This window comes from Neovison vison, chromosome 1 (assembly GCF_020171115.1).
Source record: "Neovison vison isolate M4711 chromosome 1, ASM_NN_V1, whole genome shotgun sequence".
NCBI classification, from domain to species: domain Eukaryota; kingdom Metazoa; phylum Chordata; class Mammalia; order Carnivora; family Mustelidae; genus Neogale; species Neogale vison.
The window spans coordinates 30,519,357-30,540,223 of record NC_058091.1 but is presented as its reverse complement, the minus strand read 5'-3'; the positions used below and the strand labels follow the sequence as shown (position 1 = coordinate 30,540,223).

At 33.4% G+C, this 20,867-nt stretch overlaps 1 protein-coding gene across 1 annotated transcript in view; it reads right to left on the bottom strand.

Moving 5' to 3' along the window:
* ASCC3 (activating signal cointegrator 1 complex subunit 3) overlaps nt 1–20,867 on the bottom strand; it is a 343,681-nt gene that overhangs the window by 178,296 nt on the left and 144,518 nt on the right. Inside the window, exons 12-13 of the mRNA XM_044245000.1 lie at nt 20,628–20,804; nt 17,989–18,060 (exon numbers count right to left, since the gene is read on the bottom strand). Of these exons, the coding sequence (XP_044100935.1) occupies nt 17,989–18,060; nt 20,628–20,804 (249 nt within the window). The remainder of the gene's footprint in view (nt 1–17,988; nt 18,061–20,627; nt 20,805–20,867) is intronic.

The window sequence follows — 20,867 nt, the reverse complement described above, 5'->3', positions numbered from 1 at the left end:
TGATTAACCTTTGTTTCCCTCATCAGATTATAAGCAACAGTAATGCAGAGTGTCTCCTTCTTTTTTCTGTCTTCAGCACAGTGTCTAACACACGCAAATATTCAATAAATATTAGATGAATATTGACAGTAATGTCTTGGTTTAGTTTTAAAAGTCATTTTGTTCAATATCTAGATTGATGACTCAGATACAGTTCACATGCTAAAAGAAAGTGTAGCAGTCTCTGTACCGGGTACTTGACCCACTGAACTTTTACCTTAATGAGGCAAATAAACTACATAGAGAGATTCCAAATCATGAACCATTCTCAGTAAAGTTTTTAAGTCTAGAATACTATTTCCATTTTAAAATTTCAGGCTAATTGTAAGTATGAAAAGGTTATAAGTATCATCAATTTTTAAAAGTTCATAAAGACATACACACATAAGTAAAAAAAAAAAAAGGAACATAGAATGAAGCCTACCTACTTGCAATGATTAATTTAATGATAAAATAATATAATGATGAGGTTCTAAAAATCCAAGGACTCTGATTTCAGGCTGTGTCAAAGATGGTCTCAAACATGACTAAAATCTGAATGATGTAACCCAAACTACACTCCTTCTAATTGGTCCCCATGGTACAAATGTAGATCAACTTAATTAATTGCTAAACCCAGTCAATCCAATAAAGGCTGCTAAGACAGAATAAAGAATGTCTCTTCAATACATTATAGGATCACACACAGAAAAATATTTTATGACCTCCATGACAGTCCAAATTGCATTGACATTTGTTATTGACAGCCCCAATATAGCAACATCTATTCTGTAGAGCAAATTAAGGAAGACTAGCTAGTCTATTACTATGCAAATAAAATTCATTAGTAAACTAACAATTTCATTTCTACAGATGCCACTGGACTTCAAGACCTATTAATATTCAACATTATAAGATGTTCCAGACTGAATCTAATTTTAGTAAAATAACAACATAAAATGTATTTTTAAGCCTTCTGTCAGTATTGTTCACTTTTTTCTTAGATAATAATCACTATTTATAATTCTTAAGCACCCAACTATGCATTTAATATTCTCAAATATTATATGATATTACACTGAGGAGATTCTTCATAAAAGAATATACTTTTAAAAATTTACTTGGGGTGCCTGCGTGGCTCAGTGGGTTAAGCCTCTGCCTTCGGCTCAGGTCATGATCTCAGGGCCCTCTGATTGAGTCCCGCATCAGGCTCTCTGCTCAGCAGGGAGCCTGCTTCCTCCTCTCTCTCTGCCTGCCTCTCTCTGTGTGTCAAATAAATAAAAATCTTAGAAAAAAATTTACTTGGGCAGCAAAAAAAATCATACCGAACCAATATACTCTCAATCAAATTTACTTGCTAGATGAAAACTGTATTGCTATAAAAGAAAAATCACAAATCACAAAATTATAATTTGTCTTAGACTGGCTCTTAACTGTCTCTACTTTTTTAGGCCATTTTCACAAACAGAAATGAAAAACACCTCAATTCTCCATAAATCTGTACTGTACTCTTCAGTGAACCCTCTTCATTAAGGAAAAAAAAAGAAAGAAAGAAAAGAAAAGAAAAAAAATGATATATCTACAAACTTACGGTTGAGATATTATCCCACATTTAAAAAAAGTCAGGTTGCCATCTGACCATCCATTTAGCCATTTAGGTTTTTTTTGGCCTTTGCACCATAGAATCTAAAAATATATATAGCTATAAGACAGAGTAAATCGGATGCCATAGTCAGAAAATTGAGGTCCAAGTTTATAGACAACAGAACAAAAATACTATTGGAGAGAATATGCAATGTGGGTAAAGTTAGAAAGCTCTTTTTTCCCCCTTTCTCCAGATTATTCTCCACCCAAACCCCCTCCCCATCCTCTGTAAGCAGTGTCTACTAGGCTGGTTTGGTAGAGTATATATCCTTTCCTGAAACCTAGGTCTTGCTGGAAAATAATCCTCCCTGAAGTTCCTGGTATAGGAAAATGGTCAGGGCCATCTGAGAGATGGACAGTTAAGTCCACCTTTAATGGCAGAGAAAGTCTCCACTCCCCCAGAACCATTTCCTTCCATTTAAGGGTAATAAAGTGTAGAGGCTCCTTTCTAATCTCTCAAGGAAAGAACTGCTTATGTTCCAGGGTACAGGTCCTCCCTTCCTTCTTCAAGAGGTCATCTGTTTATATGCTAGAGTAAAATATAAGGTTCTTGGGTCACTTGGTCTACTTTCTCTCTACCTTCCTCATCTCTCTCCCTTTCCTCCCTTATTGTTCTTCTCCCTCTTCTTCCTTCTTCTGTTGTTCTTTCTCTCCATCTCCTCCCTACTCCCCCGATCAGAGAGGGGACAGACGTGCCAGCAACAACCATACATATAAGCTTCAAGTTTCATAATTTTATAGCTCATCTTCTATGGTGTAACCCATGTGCACAGAGGCAGCCAGCTCTCACCCATATTGCCCTGTGGGAGGCTAGGGAGTAGCAACCAACAGGATGCTCTGTGAATAAACACGAAGTCTGTTCCAAGAGTCTCCTATTTCTGTTTGTGAGCTTGTGTGTGTGTGTGTGTGTGTGTGTGTGTGTATACACCCTCCAACACGATGCTCTGTGAATAAACATAAAGTCTGTTCCAAGTGTCTCTTATTTCTGTTTGTGAGCGTGTGTGTGTGTGTGTGAGTGTGTGTACACCCTCCATAAGACTTAACAGGTCTTCAACCATATTTCAGGAGCAGCCACTAAGTTGAATGTTATACAGTCTGGAAATGCCTACTTTATTTGCCAGAATATACTTAGAGCTGTATTTCCTATCTGTTCATTTATAAAAACCATGAAAAAAAATGAGATATGAGACTGTTGTGTTATTCCCTTAAAAACAATCCTGATTTATATTATTATCTGTAGAGACATAATTTCTTTCTTCCCACCCCTTCTCACTTATAAGCTACATGACAACGACAACAAACCAAAAAGACAAAAACTCCAGCTATAGGCAAGGCAGTAAAAAGCTGCAATGAGTAATTAATCTGAATATTCACCTACCTTTTATGCACTTTGAGCAAATACATGAATAGCTCTATCAGGTTTCCCTGGGACACAAAATTTTATACTCAGCTTTAATAAAAATATTGTCTGTCCAATTTTATCAAAAGAGGGCTATAAAAATGTAGTCAACAAATGCTTATCGAGGTAACTAAAGTTATTAAACATATCTACCAACTACTTGCAAGTCAAATATCAGTTGGAAACTAGTTAATAAAGAGATTCAATATGTTATTTTCTAAAATGAAATAAATAGCTGTCATATTAAATTCTGACAATTTATTGTGATATATTCTGAAAGGCTATCTAGAGAATTTTCTATGATATTATAAAAAGAAAGAAAAAGGACTACACGCAGTAAAACATTGTTTTAGTAATTTCTAAGCCTATATTATTACTGTTATTTAAATAACAATATAAATAATTCAAATAATAGTATAAAATGAATATGTATGTAAGTTAGGTTCTACTTTTAACAGATTAAAAATACTGAATATACAAAGTGTTTGACAGAAGTGAATACTAAAAAACAGACTAAAAGCTTTTTTATATTATTTAACCAAATAATTATGTACTTACTAGAACTTAGTACTATAATTACAAAAGTCACATCAATAAATTACTAAATAATCTAATATAATCAATTCCTAAATCTGGAATATTTTACTTGAAAGAGCTATAGATTTACATGGAATCTTTTTTTAAAAAGATTTTTATTTATTTGACAGAGAGAGAGAACACAAGTAGGCAGAGAGGCAGGCAGAGAGAGAGGGGGAAACAGGCTCCCTGCTGAGCAGAGAGCCCGATGTGGGGCTCAATCCCAGGACTCTGAGATCATGACCTGAAATGAAGGTAGTAGCTTAACCCACTGAGCCACCGAGGCACCCCTACATGGAATCTTTAAGTAACAAAATTTTTAATAAATTTTGTATTATTTAACTAACTTCACCTTTCATGTAAACCATGCAGTTATGTCAGAAAATATGCATTTATAACATTGGTTACATGCATAAAGCATATATACAAAGCCCAACAGTTATTGCTGTTTTTATGTAAGATATTCTAGAGGTGTGAAAGAGAAACTGAGAGGAAAATTACACAATAATATGGTTAAAAGAATAGTATCCGGAAGAGGGCAAAGCAATCTGTACTGCCTTCACATTTTGACACTTTATACATGTAGAAGGGCACCAAAGAAGATGCAAAGAAGGAGAAAATGGATAGAAAAGTTACTAACTTCTATCAGGAACTTATATTGAGATCAGGCATGTAAAAATAGAGATGGTACACACCTACACAATAGATGAAAGGGATAGAACACAAACTTCACCTTGCAGTTCTGAGTTCACTGGTGCTCAACAATGTACTGAATAGAAACAAAATGAGTTTCAGGAAAATAAAATTATTTGTTTTGCTTCTACTTTTTTCCAAGCTTATGGACAGCATTATTTTTTTCTTTTGATCTTCTGGCTAAATATTTATCATCTGTACAAGGAGAGATCTAAACCTAGTTTATACCCTCAAAATTTCTCAGCATCATTCTCAAACTTTTTTACTATACTCTGTGAATTTTTACTGTAAAGTCCAGAAACCACTAAATAACCAATGTAAAAAAAAGATTCAAATTCCTAAAGATATGTGCATACTTGTATTAATCTGTATGCACCAGGAGAAACTGAATATATTTCAGGGGTAGGAGGTACTGGAGGTAAAGTGAGGTAAGGGGAAAGTAATTCTTTAGCCTTATCTTTTTGCACCTTTGTGTTAATTCACTTGTTACAAGAATGTATCATTTCAGTAACATGAAAAGCCTCAAAAAATTAGAAAAAAATGTTAAAAACAATGAAGTAAAAATGTAATACTAATATTCTTCATTAAAAAACATTCCTTTTGCAAATGAAGAGAACATTACAAGGTTAATAAGGGAACTATTATATATAAAATTTCAAGAATGTAATTGAGTACTCTTATGGTAAGCTGTATTTCAGAAAAATGAATTTTTTCTCTGTTCTCTTAAAAATGTAAAATTTTAAAAGGGTTCAAAAGTTACTTCTCTAGGGCTTAATGAACAGAAATAAAAGAAAGAAAGAATATATTAACTTCAAATAACTGGTGGCACAAATGATATCTATATCATGAAATATAGCTAAGTCAGATAGATAGCTCAAATTAGGAGAAAATGAGATAATTTAATATGCATAACAGAAAAGACTATAACTAGATGAAATAATATCAAGAATAAATTTATGTAATGAAACATTTTAAAGGAGAATACCAACATTCTTTCACTGATCTTTATAGCCAACCAGGTGGTGGGAGGGGAGGATTTCCTCAAGAAGGTAATCAAAGCATCCTTTGATGTCATTCAAATCTCCATATTGTTCTACTCTCTGCCTGGACATTCAGCTTAATGTAGAGTGGATGATTATTTTCTCAATTTTCCCTGAGGTTAGTTGCCCCCTAATTCCTTAAGGATTACTTCAGACTTGCAAAGACTACCATATCCTATTCACTTATTCATCAAACATTATCTGTGCACCAACTCTGCTCCAGTTACTGGTGAGGCCGTGACAATATAATGATGAGCAAGACCATCGTTAGCCATCTTTTTCACAGGACTGATATCTTAAAATAAAAAGTGGCATTAACCAAAACCAGCCAGAAAAAAATGTAACTATAGTCAGACTTATGAAGAAGACAGGCTAGGCTACTACACCATTCATAAAAGGGAGGTAAAAGAGGAAGGGAGGTATACAAAGGCTTCTCTAACAAAGAGAAAATCTGAAGGATTTAATATAGGATAACTAAGCAGAGATTAAGGAAAGATGTGTGAGATAGAGGGATTAAGTTATGTAAAAGCTCAGAGGTAAATGAAGAGCATCTCTATGATGAGGGTCTGAAAGAAGACCAGGAAGACAGGAATAGGAAATGAGGGAGAGAGGTATGTGAAGAAGACAGAAGAAGGTAAAAGCCAGAAAATATAGGGACCCCCAAACCCTTTTAAAGGAGCTTGTAGCATTCAATTGTCATCCTGGAGCTGTACTTTGAAAAGATCATTCCAGCCAGCTGGAATGTACAGAGCAGCTAGAGGAAGGCCAGAAGGGATGCAGGTGGAGCAATTAAGAGGTGGTTAGTACAACTGATGGACAACATGATGGTTACTTGGATTAGACAGTGGAAGTGATGGTTCAGGAGGAAGGAATGGAAAGAAATGAAATTTGAAAGACACTTAGGTAAAATGAGTAGGTACTAACGAAGGATTAGGAAGGAGAACAAGGGAGAGTTAGTTGACAAGGACAACTTTGAGGTTTCTGACTTATGAAACTAAATCTATAGTTACACCATTCACTTATCCAAGAAATAAGGATGGAAGACCATTCATTGGTTAAAGGTGAAAATTTTATGAATTGGGTCTGGACATACTACATTTCAGATCTTAAAGTTCTTAAAGTAGACATGACTCAAATTTTAACTCCTAAGTTAGTAAGTATAACTGATAAATTTTCATTATATTATATCACTGTATGATATAATTCTTTCTATGACAGTGGTATAATATAATAATGATTCATCAGTTAAAATTACAAATTTAGGAGCTAAAATTTTAAAATTGGACATTATGGATCAGGAGCCCTTATTTCTTAGCACTATCAGCTGCTAGGCTGATCCTGTGATCACAATACTATATATTAGCCATGACTACTTCAGGAATATGTAAAATTATGTTGACATAGGCATTCTGCTGTTCAGCCTTCCAGAGTCCAAAGCCAAAGGTAGTTTTAACTAAATATTAAGGTAAAGCAGAGCTTGATGCATTCTTAATAAAAGTTTTTCTTTAAAGGTAAAATTTCCTGATGGCAGTAGCTCACAGCTGAGAATAAAATTGAGGGATTTCAGAGAAATTATAGAAGTGGAAGTAGGTTCAAATGCTAATTTCCCTTTTTATCTTTTTTTTCCCCCCTGGTTCTAATGATATAAAATTTTCCTTGTTTCTCTTTGGCCATCCTCTTACTTTCTTTATAGCCTTTTCTTTCTCTACCTGGTTTGTTCCCAAACCTTTTCTAAATTTAGAACTTTCTCTTATTTCATCCTATTCCATTTATGGCCCTTAAAGAAATAACTTTTATATTTATGGGGTGCCTGGGTGGCTCAGTGGGTTAAAGCCTCTGCCTTCGGCTCAGGTCATGATCCCAGAGTCCTGGGATTGAGCCCCGCATCGGGCTCTCTGCTTAGCAGGGAGCCTGCTTCCTTCTCTCTCTCTACCTGTCTCTCTGCCTACTTGTGATCTCTGTCAAATAAGTAAATAAAATCTTAAAAAGAAAGAAAGAAAGAAAGAACTCTTATATTTATGTTAACAACCCAGACCTCTTTTCTGAGCTCTAGACACATATTATCCTGCCTAGCCTCTCCTCTTGGGTATCTGAAATGTAGTATGTCCAAACCCAGAAGTAGAGAGTTCATGAATACTTCTTGTAGGTTTTCTTGTAGTTAAAAAAATCCTGAACTGGGGGTACCTGGGTGGCTCAGTTAGTTAAGTTTCTGACTCAGGTCACGATCTCAGGGTCATACACTGAACCCTTTATGGGGGCTCTGTGCTCAACAGGAAGTCTGCTTAAGATTCTCTCTCTCCCTCTTTCCCCTCCCAACGTGTGCACATACTCTTTCCAAATAAATAAAATCTTAAAAAAATATGAAAAAGCTCCTGAAATATTCCCTTAATAGTACTGTCTTTAATGCCAAAGATGAAGGGGAATATCTTTAATTCTTGTGCTCATAGTTTTTTTTTTTTTTAATTTATTTATTTTCAGTATAACAGTATCATTATTTTTTCACCACACCCAGGGCTCCATGCAATCCGTGCCCTCTATAATACCACCTGGTACCCGGACCTCCCACCCCCACGCCACTTCAAACCCCTCAGATTGTTTTTCAGAGTCCATAGTCTCTCATGATTCACCTCCCCTTCCAATTTACCCCAAACCCCTTCTCTCTAACTCCCCATGCTCATAGTTTTTAAAATGTCTCCTCCTTAAGAATCTTGCTTTTATATTCTTTTGGGAATATGTCTCAATTTGGTAGGAGGAAATAAAGAAGGTAGCACTCAATTCACAAATAAAGGGTATGTTAAACAAGTTTGATATGACAGAACATGGGTACTGAGAATTAGAGATGATTATATCTGGAGGAAGAAAACTTTTTTAGGTAAAAAGGCCAAAGAAAGTTCCATTATTAAAGTTAGCATAGTAAAACTTATTTCAGTTGTTCATAATTTTCATAGAAACTAAGAAGCAATGATAAGAAAGAGAAATAATTCCCCTCAAATAGTCAGAAGTTAAATTTATGCATATTTGATAGTCAATTTTCAGGATGGTTTCTTATTACAAACAGAAATATCTACTAAAAAGTTATAAACAATGAAGAAAGAGAAAACAAGGACATATCTGAATAAGGAAGACCTGATATTACATATTACTCCAAGATTGAAGTTAACTTTAACTTTTTTCCCTCTTTAATACTGAAAAAGCCTTTTATTCCTGAAACTGTTAGTAGATTTTGAGTGATATTAAATAAGGATGCTAGCTTTTTGATAATGTAAAAACAGAAGTTAACTCACTTATAAATATGCCATAATCTCTGAGACAGTTTCTAATTTCTTTTTCTATCACTGTAACAAAGTTTGTATAACAAGAAAAATCTCAATAGAGTTAAGGCATCAATTATTTTCCCATTCTGCAAGTTACACAGGAGGAGGGGAATTATTAACAGGAATGATAAAGCTGTACTTTATGATAAAGCATTTGGTAACACAAAGAGAAGCTTACAAATGAGACGTCTCATTAGTTTGAGCAGATGGATCAAAATTAAAGGCTGAATCGCCAACTTTTAATTTCCCAATAGCCAAGAAGACTTGAAGTCTTGCAGAGTATGACTGTTGAAAAGTCAACATGAAAAGATTTTCTCCATCTGTCATCACACATGCTTGAGTGGAACACAACTGCCTCCTACTGTTTTTAATACTTTGAAGGCAAAGCTGCACATAAAATCTATTAAGTACACGAGCACAGTAAGTTTCGATGATTAGTATACTGAAACCCATGGAATAGTATGACCAGAGACTGTCAGCATGTCTTGTGAACATGAAATTTGCTCTATTCTAATTTAATCTAAATGGAGAGAAACAGAAGAAATTCATTTGTATATTTAGAAGGAAAGTGTTAATTTTTATCATAAGAACTATTCACTTGCTTGAGAGCTATATTTTTCATTTTTCTGAAAGGACACTTAACTTATGTCAGTCTTATTAATAATGGTCTGAAAAGTAGCTGCTCTGATTAAAGTATTTAGGGAAACCACAATTAGGGAGAAAATCCAAAATACTAAACAACTTCAAGGTAAGAAAACAAACAAAATCAAAGAATAGTCACTGGAAGGATTTTTTAACTAGTTGGCACGGAGAAGGTGCACGAGGTAGTAGTGGGGAAAATTTAATTGATTTTCCTGGAGTAGAATACACTTACTTATAGTTTCTAACTCCTGTATATAAACTGCTAAGATGTATTTAAAAGGCAACAAAGTAAAGCTGAAGTTTGTTAGGTACACAGCCCCATACAGCCCCATAAGAAATAACTTATGTTCCCTTAATAACAAGGAAAAGCACATTTACTGAATATGTAGTAGGCTATTTAATAGCAGAACACTAACACAGTTTATAACTGAATTTTGTAAGCAAAGGTCTGTCTCTCTACACATATATACACACAAACACATACATATATACACACAAACACAAACACATAATTTGCCGTAAAACAAAACATTTAAAGAGTCTCCAGAATGAAGCATTTATTAGTTAGATCTTTCAGTCCCCTGACCAGGCAGAATAGTATAAACGAAGAGTTAATTTGGGTGACAGTTTTTTAGATAATAAGGTGAAAAGACTGTTGAATTATATACTTTTCATTTTCTGACAGATGGATACAAATTCATTTGTTGACATTTATTACTTGGAACCTTATGTGAAGACAGACAGTAACTGAGTTAACATTATAGTCAACTTCAATTATGAGGGGGGAAAAACACAACTCAGAAACTTTAATCTATTGGGAAGTTCTTTGGTAACCTTCTAATAAAAGTAGAGGACCATACCTTAGTGAAGGTATGTCTCTAAGGAGAGAAAAAAGGGGAAAAATATTCCAGCAAGGCTGGTGTGTGTGTGTGTGGTGGGGGGGGAGTCCTAAGCCCCTGAAAACAAACTTCCACATAAGTCTCAGTAATCAAGGAGAACTGTGAAGTAGGAATTCTTGTGTGATGGATTAATTCAAAGATTGTTAGCCTTGTTGAAATAGGTATCTTCCTCAGCTTCCAAAATCAAAATGTATAATAGCCTTCCTTCCTAAGTATCTTCCTTGCAAATTCAGTTCTGACATACTACAAAGACCACAGTAGAAGTTCCCACACATTAAGTTAAATGAATTTATAGGCCAATTCATACTTGGCAGAACAACTTGCAACTAGAAGACTTAGAATGATCCCTTTGAAAAGACTGAAACAGGAAGAGATTTTAGTTTTGAGCGACTTTCCCAAAATTACACACACATAATATAGGTAATAAAGAAATGAAAAGATGGAACTCTGCTTTCAAATTATGTTGCAAAAGAGCTCTTGAGATGCTTATATTAATATAAGACTGCCTTGACAACTCAGTACTTATAATCTGAAGGCACTGGCCTACACATTTGTTAATACTAGCGAAATCAGAAGCAAATATCAACCAGTAAGTCATAGTCTTGATGCATTTCATATTTCTCATCATTCTTATCTCACTAAAGATGCTAAATCTTTGAAGATGAGGCCATTTGTCACAATCAAATTGTAGTTACCACAGAGACCCCATACATAAGATACACTACACTAGGAACTTAATGAACAATATGTTCTTGTAACCCGAACTTATTTTGTAGGACCTGTCCTACTGGAGCATAAAACCTAAAAGGACAATATTACATAGAACACACTGGTTAAATTTTTAAATAGGACATCTTTGATGTAAGTGTTTATTTATACTTTAATGTTATTATTTCTATTTAAGGTTCTGTCATATTTTTGGATAGACAAAACATAATAGAGAAACGATAGAAATAATTCAGGAAAAAAGGAAGTTAAAGGAATAAAATGCATTAAAAAAAAACATGAAAGGACACACACCAACAAGAACTCTGGATGGGAGAATTAGTAGTGATTTATTCCCCCTAATTTTGCTCTTTGGTATGTCCACAAGTTAAATTTGTTCAAATTCTTTTCTTCTCCTCAATCTCTTTTATAGTAATTATATATATTTTTAAAGATTTTATTTATTTATTTGAGAGAGAGAGTGAGACAGAGAGAGAGAACATAAGAGAGGAGAAGGTCAGAGGGAAAGCAGACTTCCCATGGATCTGGGAGCCAGATGAGGGACTTGATCCCAGGATCGTGGGATCATGACCTGAGCCGAAGGCAGTCACTTAACCAACTAAGCCATGCAGGCACCTTAATTATATTTAAGCTACATTTTAAAAATTCAAATATAGGGGTGTCTGGGTGGCTCAGTCAGTTAAGCAACTCTTAATTTCAGTTCAGGTCAAGATCTCAGGGTTGTGAGATCGAGGCCCAAATTGGGCTCTGGAATGGGCATGGAGTCTGCTTATGATTCTCTTTCTCCCTCTCCCTCTCCCCTCTCCTTCATTTCTATCTCTCCCTCTCTTAAAAAAGAAAATACAATTACGGAGGTCAAAGACCACACGGTCACAGTCATGAAGCAAAATCACAGGTAAGAATATGTTTTTCTAATTGAAAGTGGGTGTACACCCAATGGAAAGCATGAACAATATGGTATGCAAAATTTTTTTTGTAATCATGATTTAAAGTAATAGCTGCTAATAAAGAAAAAAATTCACTGGAATGATATCATTTTCTTACATGCTTTAAAATTATGAAACAAATTTAAAATAGCAAACACAACAGATTGTAAAACTTTTTCATAAAAATATGAAAAACTTTTCATAAAAATATGGCATTAAGTTTCTAAAATCCTACATAGGTCTGCTATGACCACAAAATTATATAATCCATTCAGAATGTATCATAGAATTATGCGGCAAGCCCACAAAATGTGGCCATTTGTGCCATAATTCCATTTTAGGAAATTTATCCTGAGTAAATGTTTCAACAGAAAAAATAACAGACAGAAAGATGGTCACTATAGTAGCACTATTTTTAATAACAGAAAATTGAAAACACTGAAAACACTCGCTAATGTAGGAATAACCAGTAAGAGAGGAAAAGCTAATGTCAGCTTAACAGCAAAGGAGCAGCGTAAAGTTCTGAAGATGCCATGGGCTTTATCAACACAAAAACTTGTGTTTCAGTCCTGGCGCAAACCTTTACTAGCTGTATGTACTAGCTTGGGAAGGGACTTAAGATGTTGTAGTTTCACTTTCTCTTTAACAAAAGGAGACCATAATGCTTATATCAGAATGTTTGGGAAGATTAAAAGTCCAAAGAGACTCACATGGTATCTGAAACTTACAAACTGAATCAAAACTCCCTCTTTTTCCAGACATTAAAGCTGTTAGAACCATGCAGAAACAATGAAAACTGTCCAGTATTCATTAAAGAAAACAGTGAATATAAAACTGTATATACAGTATAATCTAGTAATGGATTATAACTAATAAAGTTTCAGTGAACAAAATTAAAAGCTATATGTGCAATTCGATAAAAAGTGAGTAGTGGGATGTATATAAAAATTACAATACTAATGTCAAAATGATAAAATAACAGTGAAACTATAAAAATTTTCCTTAGTGTTGTTAATTTTATTTTTATAATTAAAAATAGTAAAAGAAATGCATGGGTATTTCTACAGAACTTAAGGAAGTGCTACAATTATGTTTATTATAGAATATAAACATCATGACTAATCATTCAAAAATAGAAATCATGAGTCCTGCAGCCCAAGTTTGGCTTCATAAGGAGCCTGACCAGCCCGAGAAGGGCCATAATTGTCCTGCTCTAATTCTTGTTTGGAAAAAGTCACAGATCTGGACACAAATCCTGATGCCTAAGTGTTTCCATGGGCTCTCAAATTGCAATCATACTCTACACAATCACCCCCAGTGCATTTTAGCCAGACAGAGGAAGAGAGGTCAGAGGTCATGTCCGTCAAAGGCTGGCAATTGTGGATGCCATGACATGCACACACAAACGTTCGGGAGGTCATGCTTGTAACCATCTTCTGCCTCAGCTTTGCTCACTCTCTATTCCAAGGTTCCTCATCCTGTGGAGCAGCACGAAACCTTCTCTGGGGTATCCCATCCGAGTCTGTCCCTTCTAAACAGAAATCAGTGTTGTGAACCCAGCCTCCATCCCAACTTGTCCTTTCAGAATTTATAGCTGCAAGTGCCTGCCCTCTGGCAGTTTTCTTTCTGAAAAGTAACGTGCTAAACAACTTCACACCAAGAATGAAAGGAATGGCGGTAAGATCTCATCTATACTGACCAAACCACCCCCAGCCAGCACTTTATGAATCATGATTCCTACAGGGACATGTTAGTCTCTGTAACAGTGAAAGAACTATGCTAGAAGAGGAAGAGGAAATAATCTTCCTAGGATCCTTTAAGTTACAACATTTAATTGGATTTTTACTTACTTACAATGGAAGATACAACTATTATTCTCTCCAACATTTAGGAATAGGGTGCATTTAGGAATAGGGTGCATTTTATTTTTTAAAGAAATATTACATATTATAATGTAAGGTTTTGTAATGTAATGGAAAAAAATGGTGGGAGCAATATAACAAATATACTTAAAGAACAATTATAAACAGCATGATAAAGGCAAATACTGTTACAAAGATGAGGGACCTGTAGTTCCTAAGGCTCCAAAATAGTTACAATACTGGCAATAATGACATTATTAAGCCATTTACTTTTATTAGTATTTATAAATATGTACATTTATATGTATGTTTATACATGGATATATGCATTTATCAGTCTTACCCAGAAAAACATTCATAAAAACACCTTTTTTAATTCTAAAAAAGGTGATTTATTTCTATCAGAAGCAATCTTGTATTCCAAAGTAATGAAACAAATATCTACTTATCTGGTTAAGTGTTAACTACAACTGGAAGAAAAATGACTGTCTTAATTTTTTTTTAATTCTAGAAGCAACACTAACATTCCCACCACTGGTGTTTTAAATATTTTTATAACATTTTCAAGGTTATTCAATTACAAAAGGAGTAGTTAAGTGTTTTCCTGACTAGAGTCAAATATAACCTATCTATTTATATGTTCCATACATAGCAAAGTACTTACAATTTAATTTCCATTATCTTAAAAGAGATAAAAAATTTTTAAAGGTTAGCATTTATAATGAAATTTATCACAAATTAGAAAAAAATTCTCCAGTGACAGAAGAAATTCCATCACAATTAAAAGTTACAGAAAAAAAAGAATGTTTGCTCACAGTTCATACTTAAATGGAGACCCAGAATAGCCAACACAATGTTGAAGAACAAAGTTGGAGGGACAATACTACCTGACTTCACTATATAGATACAGGAATCAAAACACTCTAGTATAGGCTAAAGAATAGCCAAACAAATGGAAAAGAGTAAGGAAGCCCGAAATAAGCCATAAAGACAACCAGATAATCTTTGAGAAATGAGTAAAGGTGATAAAATGGAGCAAAGATAGTTTTCTCAACAAATGGTGCTGGAACAACTGGAAGTCCACATGCAGAAATAAATAAATCTAGATGTGGACATTATACTCTTCCCAGAATTTAACTCAAAACCAATCATAGGTATAAATATAAATATGAAACTATAAAACTCCTAGAAGATAACTTAGGTGAAAATCTGGGTGACTTTAGGTATGGTAATGACTTTTTTGGATATACCACCAAAGGCATGATCCATGAGATAACTGATGAGCTGGGTTCCACTAAACTTAAAACCCGCTCTGTAAAAGACACTGATGAAAAAATGAGAAGCCAAGTCACAGAATGGGAGAAAATACTTAACAAAAGACACATCTGATAAATGACTTTTATCCAATGTATACAAAGAACTCTGAAAACTGAACAATAAAAAAATCAACAACCTGATTTTAAAATGGCCAAAGACCTAAGCAGACACTTCAGCAAAGAATATAGACAGATGGAAAATAAGAATATGAAAATATGTTAAATGTTACTTGTCATTAGGGAAATACAAATTACAGGAACAAGATACTAATACACACCTCTCAGATGGCCAAAATACTGACATCACCAAATGCTAGTGAGGCTATGGAGCAACAGGAATTGTTATTCATTGATGGTGGGGATTCCAAATGCTATACAAGTTTGGAAGATAGTATGGCAGTTTCTTATAAAACTCAACATACTCTCACCATATGATCCATCAACCATACTCCTTGTTATTTATCCAAAGAAGCCATAAACCTAAGTCCACACAAAACCTGTACACAGACATTTATGGCAGCTTTATTCGTAAGTGCCAAAACTTGGCAGCAATCAAGGTATCATTCAGTATGTGAATAAATAATAGTATATCCAGACAGTGGAGTATTTATTCAGTACTAAAGAGTAAGTTATGAAGTCATGAAAAGACACAGAAAAACCTCATGTAGGTATTGTGAAAAAAGTCAATCTAAAAAGGCTGCAACCTGTATGACATTCTAGAAAAGACAAAACTACAGAAAGATTAAAAAGACTTAAAAGGTCAATGGTTTCCAGTGGTAAATGGGAAGGAATGATGAATAGGCTGAACACAGAGGGTTTTTAGGACAATGAAATTATTCTGTAAGACACTATAATGGTGGAAGCATGTCATTATACATTTGTCCAAACCTATAGAATGAACATCAAGAGTGAATCCTAAGGTAAACTATGGACACCATAGGTGATACTGACATGTCAATATAGGCTTACTGATTGAAATAGATGTACCACTCTTGTGCAGAATGTTGACAGTTGGGGGAAGCTGTGCATATGTGGGGGCAGGCATTGTATGAGAACGCTCTCTACTTTCCATTCAATTTTGCTGTGAACCCAAAACTGCTCCAAAAAAGAGTACCTATTTTTTTTTAAATTTAATGGAGAAAACATTTAAATATTTATTTAATATTTTTAATATAGTATATACAAATAGATGTTATGGATTCCACAACTACATTCCTTAGCTAATAATACAGCTTAAATTTTCTGTAGTACAAATTTTTCCTGTTCTTTTACAAAGAAGGCACAAATACTGGTGGCTATATAGGATATTTCTTTCTTTTAGGATTTTCACTGAAATGCTGTCAAAAGTTTCCCTAGATAACATTTTAGGATCATCAGACATTCACTACAAATAAATCTTGTGAGGCAATCTAGAACAAAGGTTGGAAAACAAGCCACATGCAGTTGCTGCTTGTTTTTGTAAATAAAGTTTTATTGAAACACAGCCATGCCCAATTGTTCATATACTCTCCCTAGCTGCTTTCATGCTACAAGAGCACAACTGAGTAGTTACAACAAAAAACATAAAGCCCGCAAAGCCTAAATTACTTACTTTGTGGTCCTTTACAAAAAGTGTCCTGGCTCCTGACTAAGAATCAGTAGTTGGAGTTTGGAAATATTTTTGATTAAAGAGAGAATATTGGCCTTTACCATTTCATTATTTGTACATAATAAATAATGCAATTCATAAAGCAGTTTCCTAATGAGAATCAAAAAAATACACTGATATAAAATAAAGGCACAGAAAGTGATAATGACACGATGGTTAGTGGAGACTCCAAACTCACATGGACTGAATTTACAACTGGACTAGTAAAATGATGGAAACATGTTACTTTATTTTGTAAATATACAGCTCCTCATTTTCTTCATCTGTCAGATGATGACAATAGTACCTGCCTCATTGGCTGGTACAGAATTCAGTGAAAATAAATATAACTCTAGCAGTTTCAGACATTTACTGATCATTAGGAAAGGTAAGTCACTAATATTGTATAATTTAATTATGATGTCTTTTCCCCTAAAAGTTATTCTTAAACCTAAGGATATCTTCTTGAGATTAGTTAGAAACCTGACTTTAAAACTATTTCTTAAAGGGGCACAATGCATCAGAGATTCTCAGTGGGCAGTGTTCCATGCCTTCAAGTTTAATTCATCTTTGATTTGTTTATATACTGGGGCTTGAAACAAGATTTAGTTTGGAAAAAAAGGATTTCACTGCTCTTTAAACAAATTTAAAAACCAAAGGACCAGAAAGCATTTAATTTTATGTGCCATAAAAGGTTAATAACAGAAAAAAATTCTATAATAAAATAAAATGATCCAAAGACCCATATACAATTGGGCAATGACTACGTTTTATGTAAGCAATTATTATCATTCCACTTTTTCTCTAACAATCTTGATTGGAGCATTTTGAACAATGGAGTTTAAAAGTAAAAGTGCTTAGCTTCCAAGCACAATAAGACAATATAAAAACGTTATATATATTTCAGTTGATACTACTTCATGAAAATAGTAAGAATAATACAACATTTCAAATTTTTACATTATGTAAAAATATAAATTAAACTTTTTGAGGCATGAAAGAAGATTGGTGTTTTTAAAAGAGATTAAAAAAAAAAAAACAACAACCAAGAAGTGTAAAGGATGAAATTCTTTTCTGTCTTATCTACTGAATAAATTGGCAAACAAGATAGCATGACCTATCAATATTGGGATGATATCTATTAATATTCTATGACTTACATGGCTAACCACTGAACCAAAAAAATATTAAGAACTAAAAACTCAGTCATTATCTCAGAATTCAAGAAAAATTTTAAGAGCATAAAAATTAGTAATTTTAAGCATTTAGTATTGTCTAAAAACAGGATAAAAGAAAGTAACTGTACCTGGTGTCCAGCCTTTACTTGCTTCAAAACACTTTCATAGCATACTTCGTCCATATTATTCAATTGCTGTACCTTAAGTTTTTTAAAAACACAAATAATATAAAATGAAGCAGTTATAAACTTTCTAACTACAAAAAAAACTACAGATTTTAAGGCATTTTTTCCCTTTCAGATTAACTAGAATGCAGAAGCAACAAACGCAATATAAACATGTAGCATGTAACAACCTAATAAGAAATAAACACAATGTAGTTTAAAAGTACAAATAAAATACCTCATATAATACTTGCAGAGTACTAACTTTCTAAGTATGTCAAGTTTTTTAAAGACAATTTTAAGGATAATATACTAGTTGTAGGTATTTTAGAATAATTTTAAAATTCTTTTCTCTGCTTTCCCCAGGAAAGCCCACTCTTCAGGCTGTTTTTCTTCTATTTCATTCTGTAAACTCTAGTGCTTTCCTCTGGAATTCTCAAAATCGCTAGAACACCACTAGTAAAATGCCATGGTATATAAAGCTGAAATCGAAGGAACAAACTGTTTCTGTAATATACATGGAGAGGGGTAGATATTTTTCTACAGAAACATTTCTCAGATTAAATGAAAGTTTAATATCAATTTATGAGTTAAGAAAGGGTCTCATTTTCCCTAATGATGAGGAAAACTTCCAACCAAAAAGGTAGGATAGTTAATCCAAAGGAGCAGGCATGTAATCCAGCCCTTATCTCCCTATTTAACATTTGTTCAGAGTGTAGAGGGGATGAAAATGTCATACACATCTGAAATGACTATGATTTAGATTATTTGCTTTAATAAAGCAAACGTTTTATCATTCTGTTCCTCTTATGATTTGTGGTGACTAAGTCAAATGAGAGAATCAGAAGATAATTTACTCCCCATTAATGATTCAAAAACAACTTCTGTTCACAATAATTTTTTCAGTGCAGTCTGAGTGCCAGCCAAAGCCATTATTTCAGATTAGAGGTGTCAAGCACACAATCTTCCTATGTTCTTCCATGATAACTGAATCATATCATGTGTTTCTGAATGAAACTCTCAAAATCCTACAAAGATTACCTTTTATACAAGATGACAAATTAATATCTGGTTAGTAAATATATTAAACAACACCATGGGGAAATGCTTAATGGTTACAAATTGTATATTTCACTGAGTGTAAAAATAATACCATTTAGTACTACAAAAAGATCTGCATCTATAATTAGTACATATAATTAATTTACTATTTATAGTATTTAAGATATGTAAAAGTGTCTTTCTAATATGGTCAAACTCCTAAACTTTCAAAATAATTATGATCACCAGATGCCATCCTTTTTATGATTACAATTTTGACATTATGGTGCAAATACTTTGAATTTCATTAGCTTTAAATAATTTACCACTTTGTAGGATAGAATTAAAAAAACGTTTAAAATGGTTGAAAAGCATCTGAAAAATTTTTCTTCTCTGCATAGTATCTTTCTATGATAAGCACCTGTTATCACTTAAATTATAAAGCTGAAAGAAAAATCTAAAGCTATAAAAAAACCAGCTCTACAATTGACCTAATGGTACATTAAAATGTACTAAATCATCAAATATATATTAAGGGAAAAAAAAGCGATACTGAAAAGCACTTGAAACAATTAATGATAAAACATGTACAGTAGAACTATTATCATATCATAGGCTATCCTTTTGTCCATAGGTCTGAAACGGCTCCCTACGCTATATAGATAACCTTACTTTGATGCGATGTAGATGGAGCATAGACACTGTTGTAGTGACAGTCACTTCTGGTATTTCCTAGCTGAGTATTTTATTTGTAATAGTGTATGGTAAAATGACCCTACTTTACTAATAAAATTCTCTTTAGACAAGTAATGCAATACATTAAAGACTAAGGCTGACATAATAACACATGATTCCATCTTATTTTCTTTTATGAAGAGGTCATAAGGCGTATGAATCTTCCCTTAAATCTATTTCTTCTACAGAAAAAAAAAGTGTCATTAAACAGAATATTAAATGCATAAATTTTGAGCTAGGTGAAATATTCTTTCACAATATTATGAAAGTCTAAAATAAGCACCCTAATAGTGTAAATGGTACACAGTAATACTATAAACAAACTTTTAAAAGCACTATAAAGAATTTAACATATGCTACATATATATAGTTAATATGGTAATTCAAAATCTTTACAAGTGAAATAGAACACCTCCATTAATAGTTGCTACTAGGAATTATTTTTCAATTGCATAAAAGTACTGTTTATTTTATATGGATATCATATCAAAATGTATATTACTGGTTTAATGAGAGTATTTTATTATTTTATACCAGCCTTTAATCATATCAAAATAACTTTTTGAAACATATAACTTTATATATAACTTGTATTCTCAGCTAAGAATACAAAATCTACTTTGATGATAGCAATGCCAACACAAGCAACTTTTGGAAAGAGTTTTTCTACTACATCTAGTTAAGGAAGCATGCTTAACTTTGTCTAAAACATTCAATTTGCAATCCTACAGTTTAGTTCTTTTGGAGAAATCCCAAATACATTAAACATTAAACAATACATCAACAAAAATAGTTTTAGAAAAGTAAATTATCAAAAAAATATTTACCTTATTTGCACTTTTAACTCCCAGAAATGTCTGTCCAAGAGGAACTGGTCGAAAACGGCCATCAAAGTAGAAAAGTCCAATACAGGGATTAACGTGTAAAAATGTAGCAACATCCAAGTAGTTGGGTAAGGTTGCAGAGAGCCCAAGAATCCTTATCATACTCTGTGTGGATTCCACCTACATGGGTTATATTATTTAATATCTGATGTAAATTCAACCCATTTGGATTTTTACAGAGTT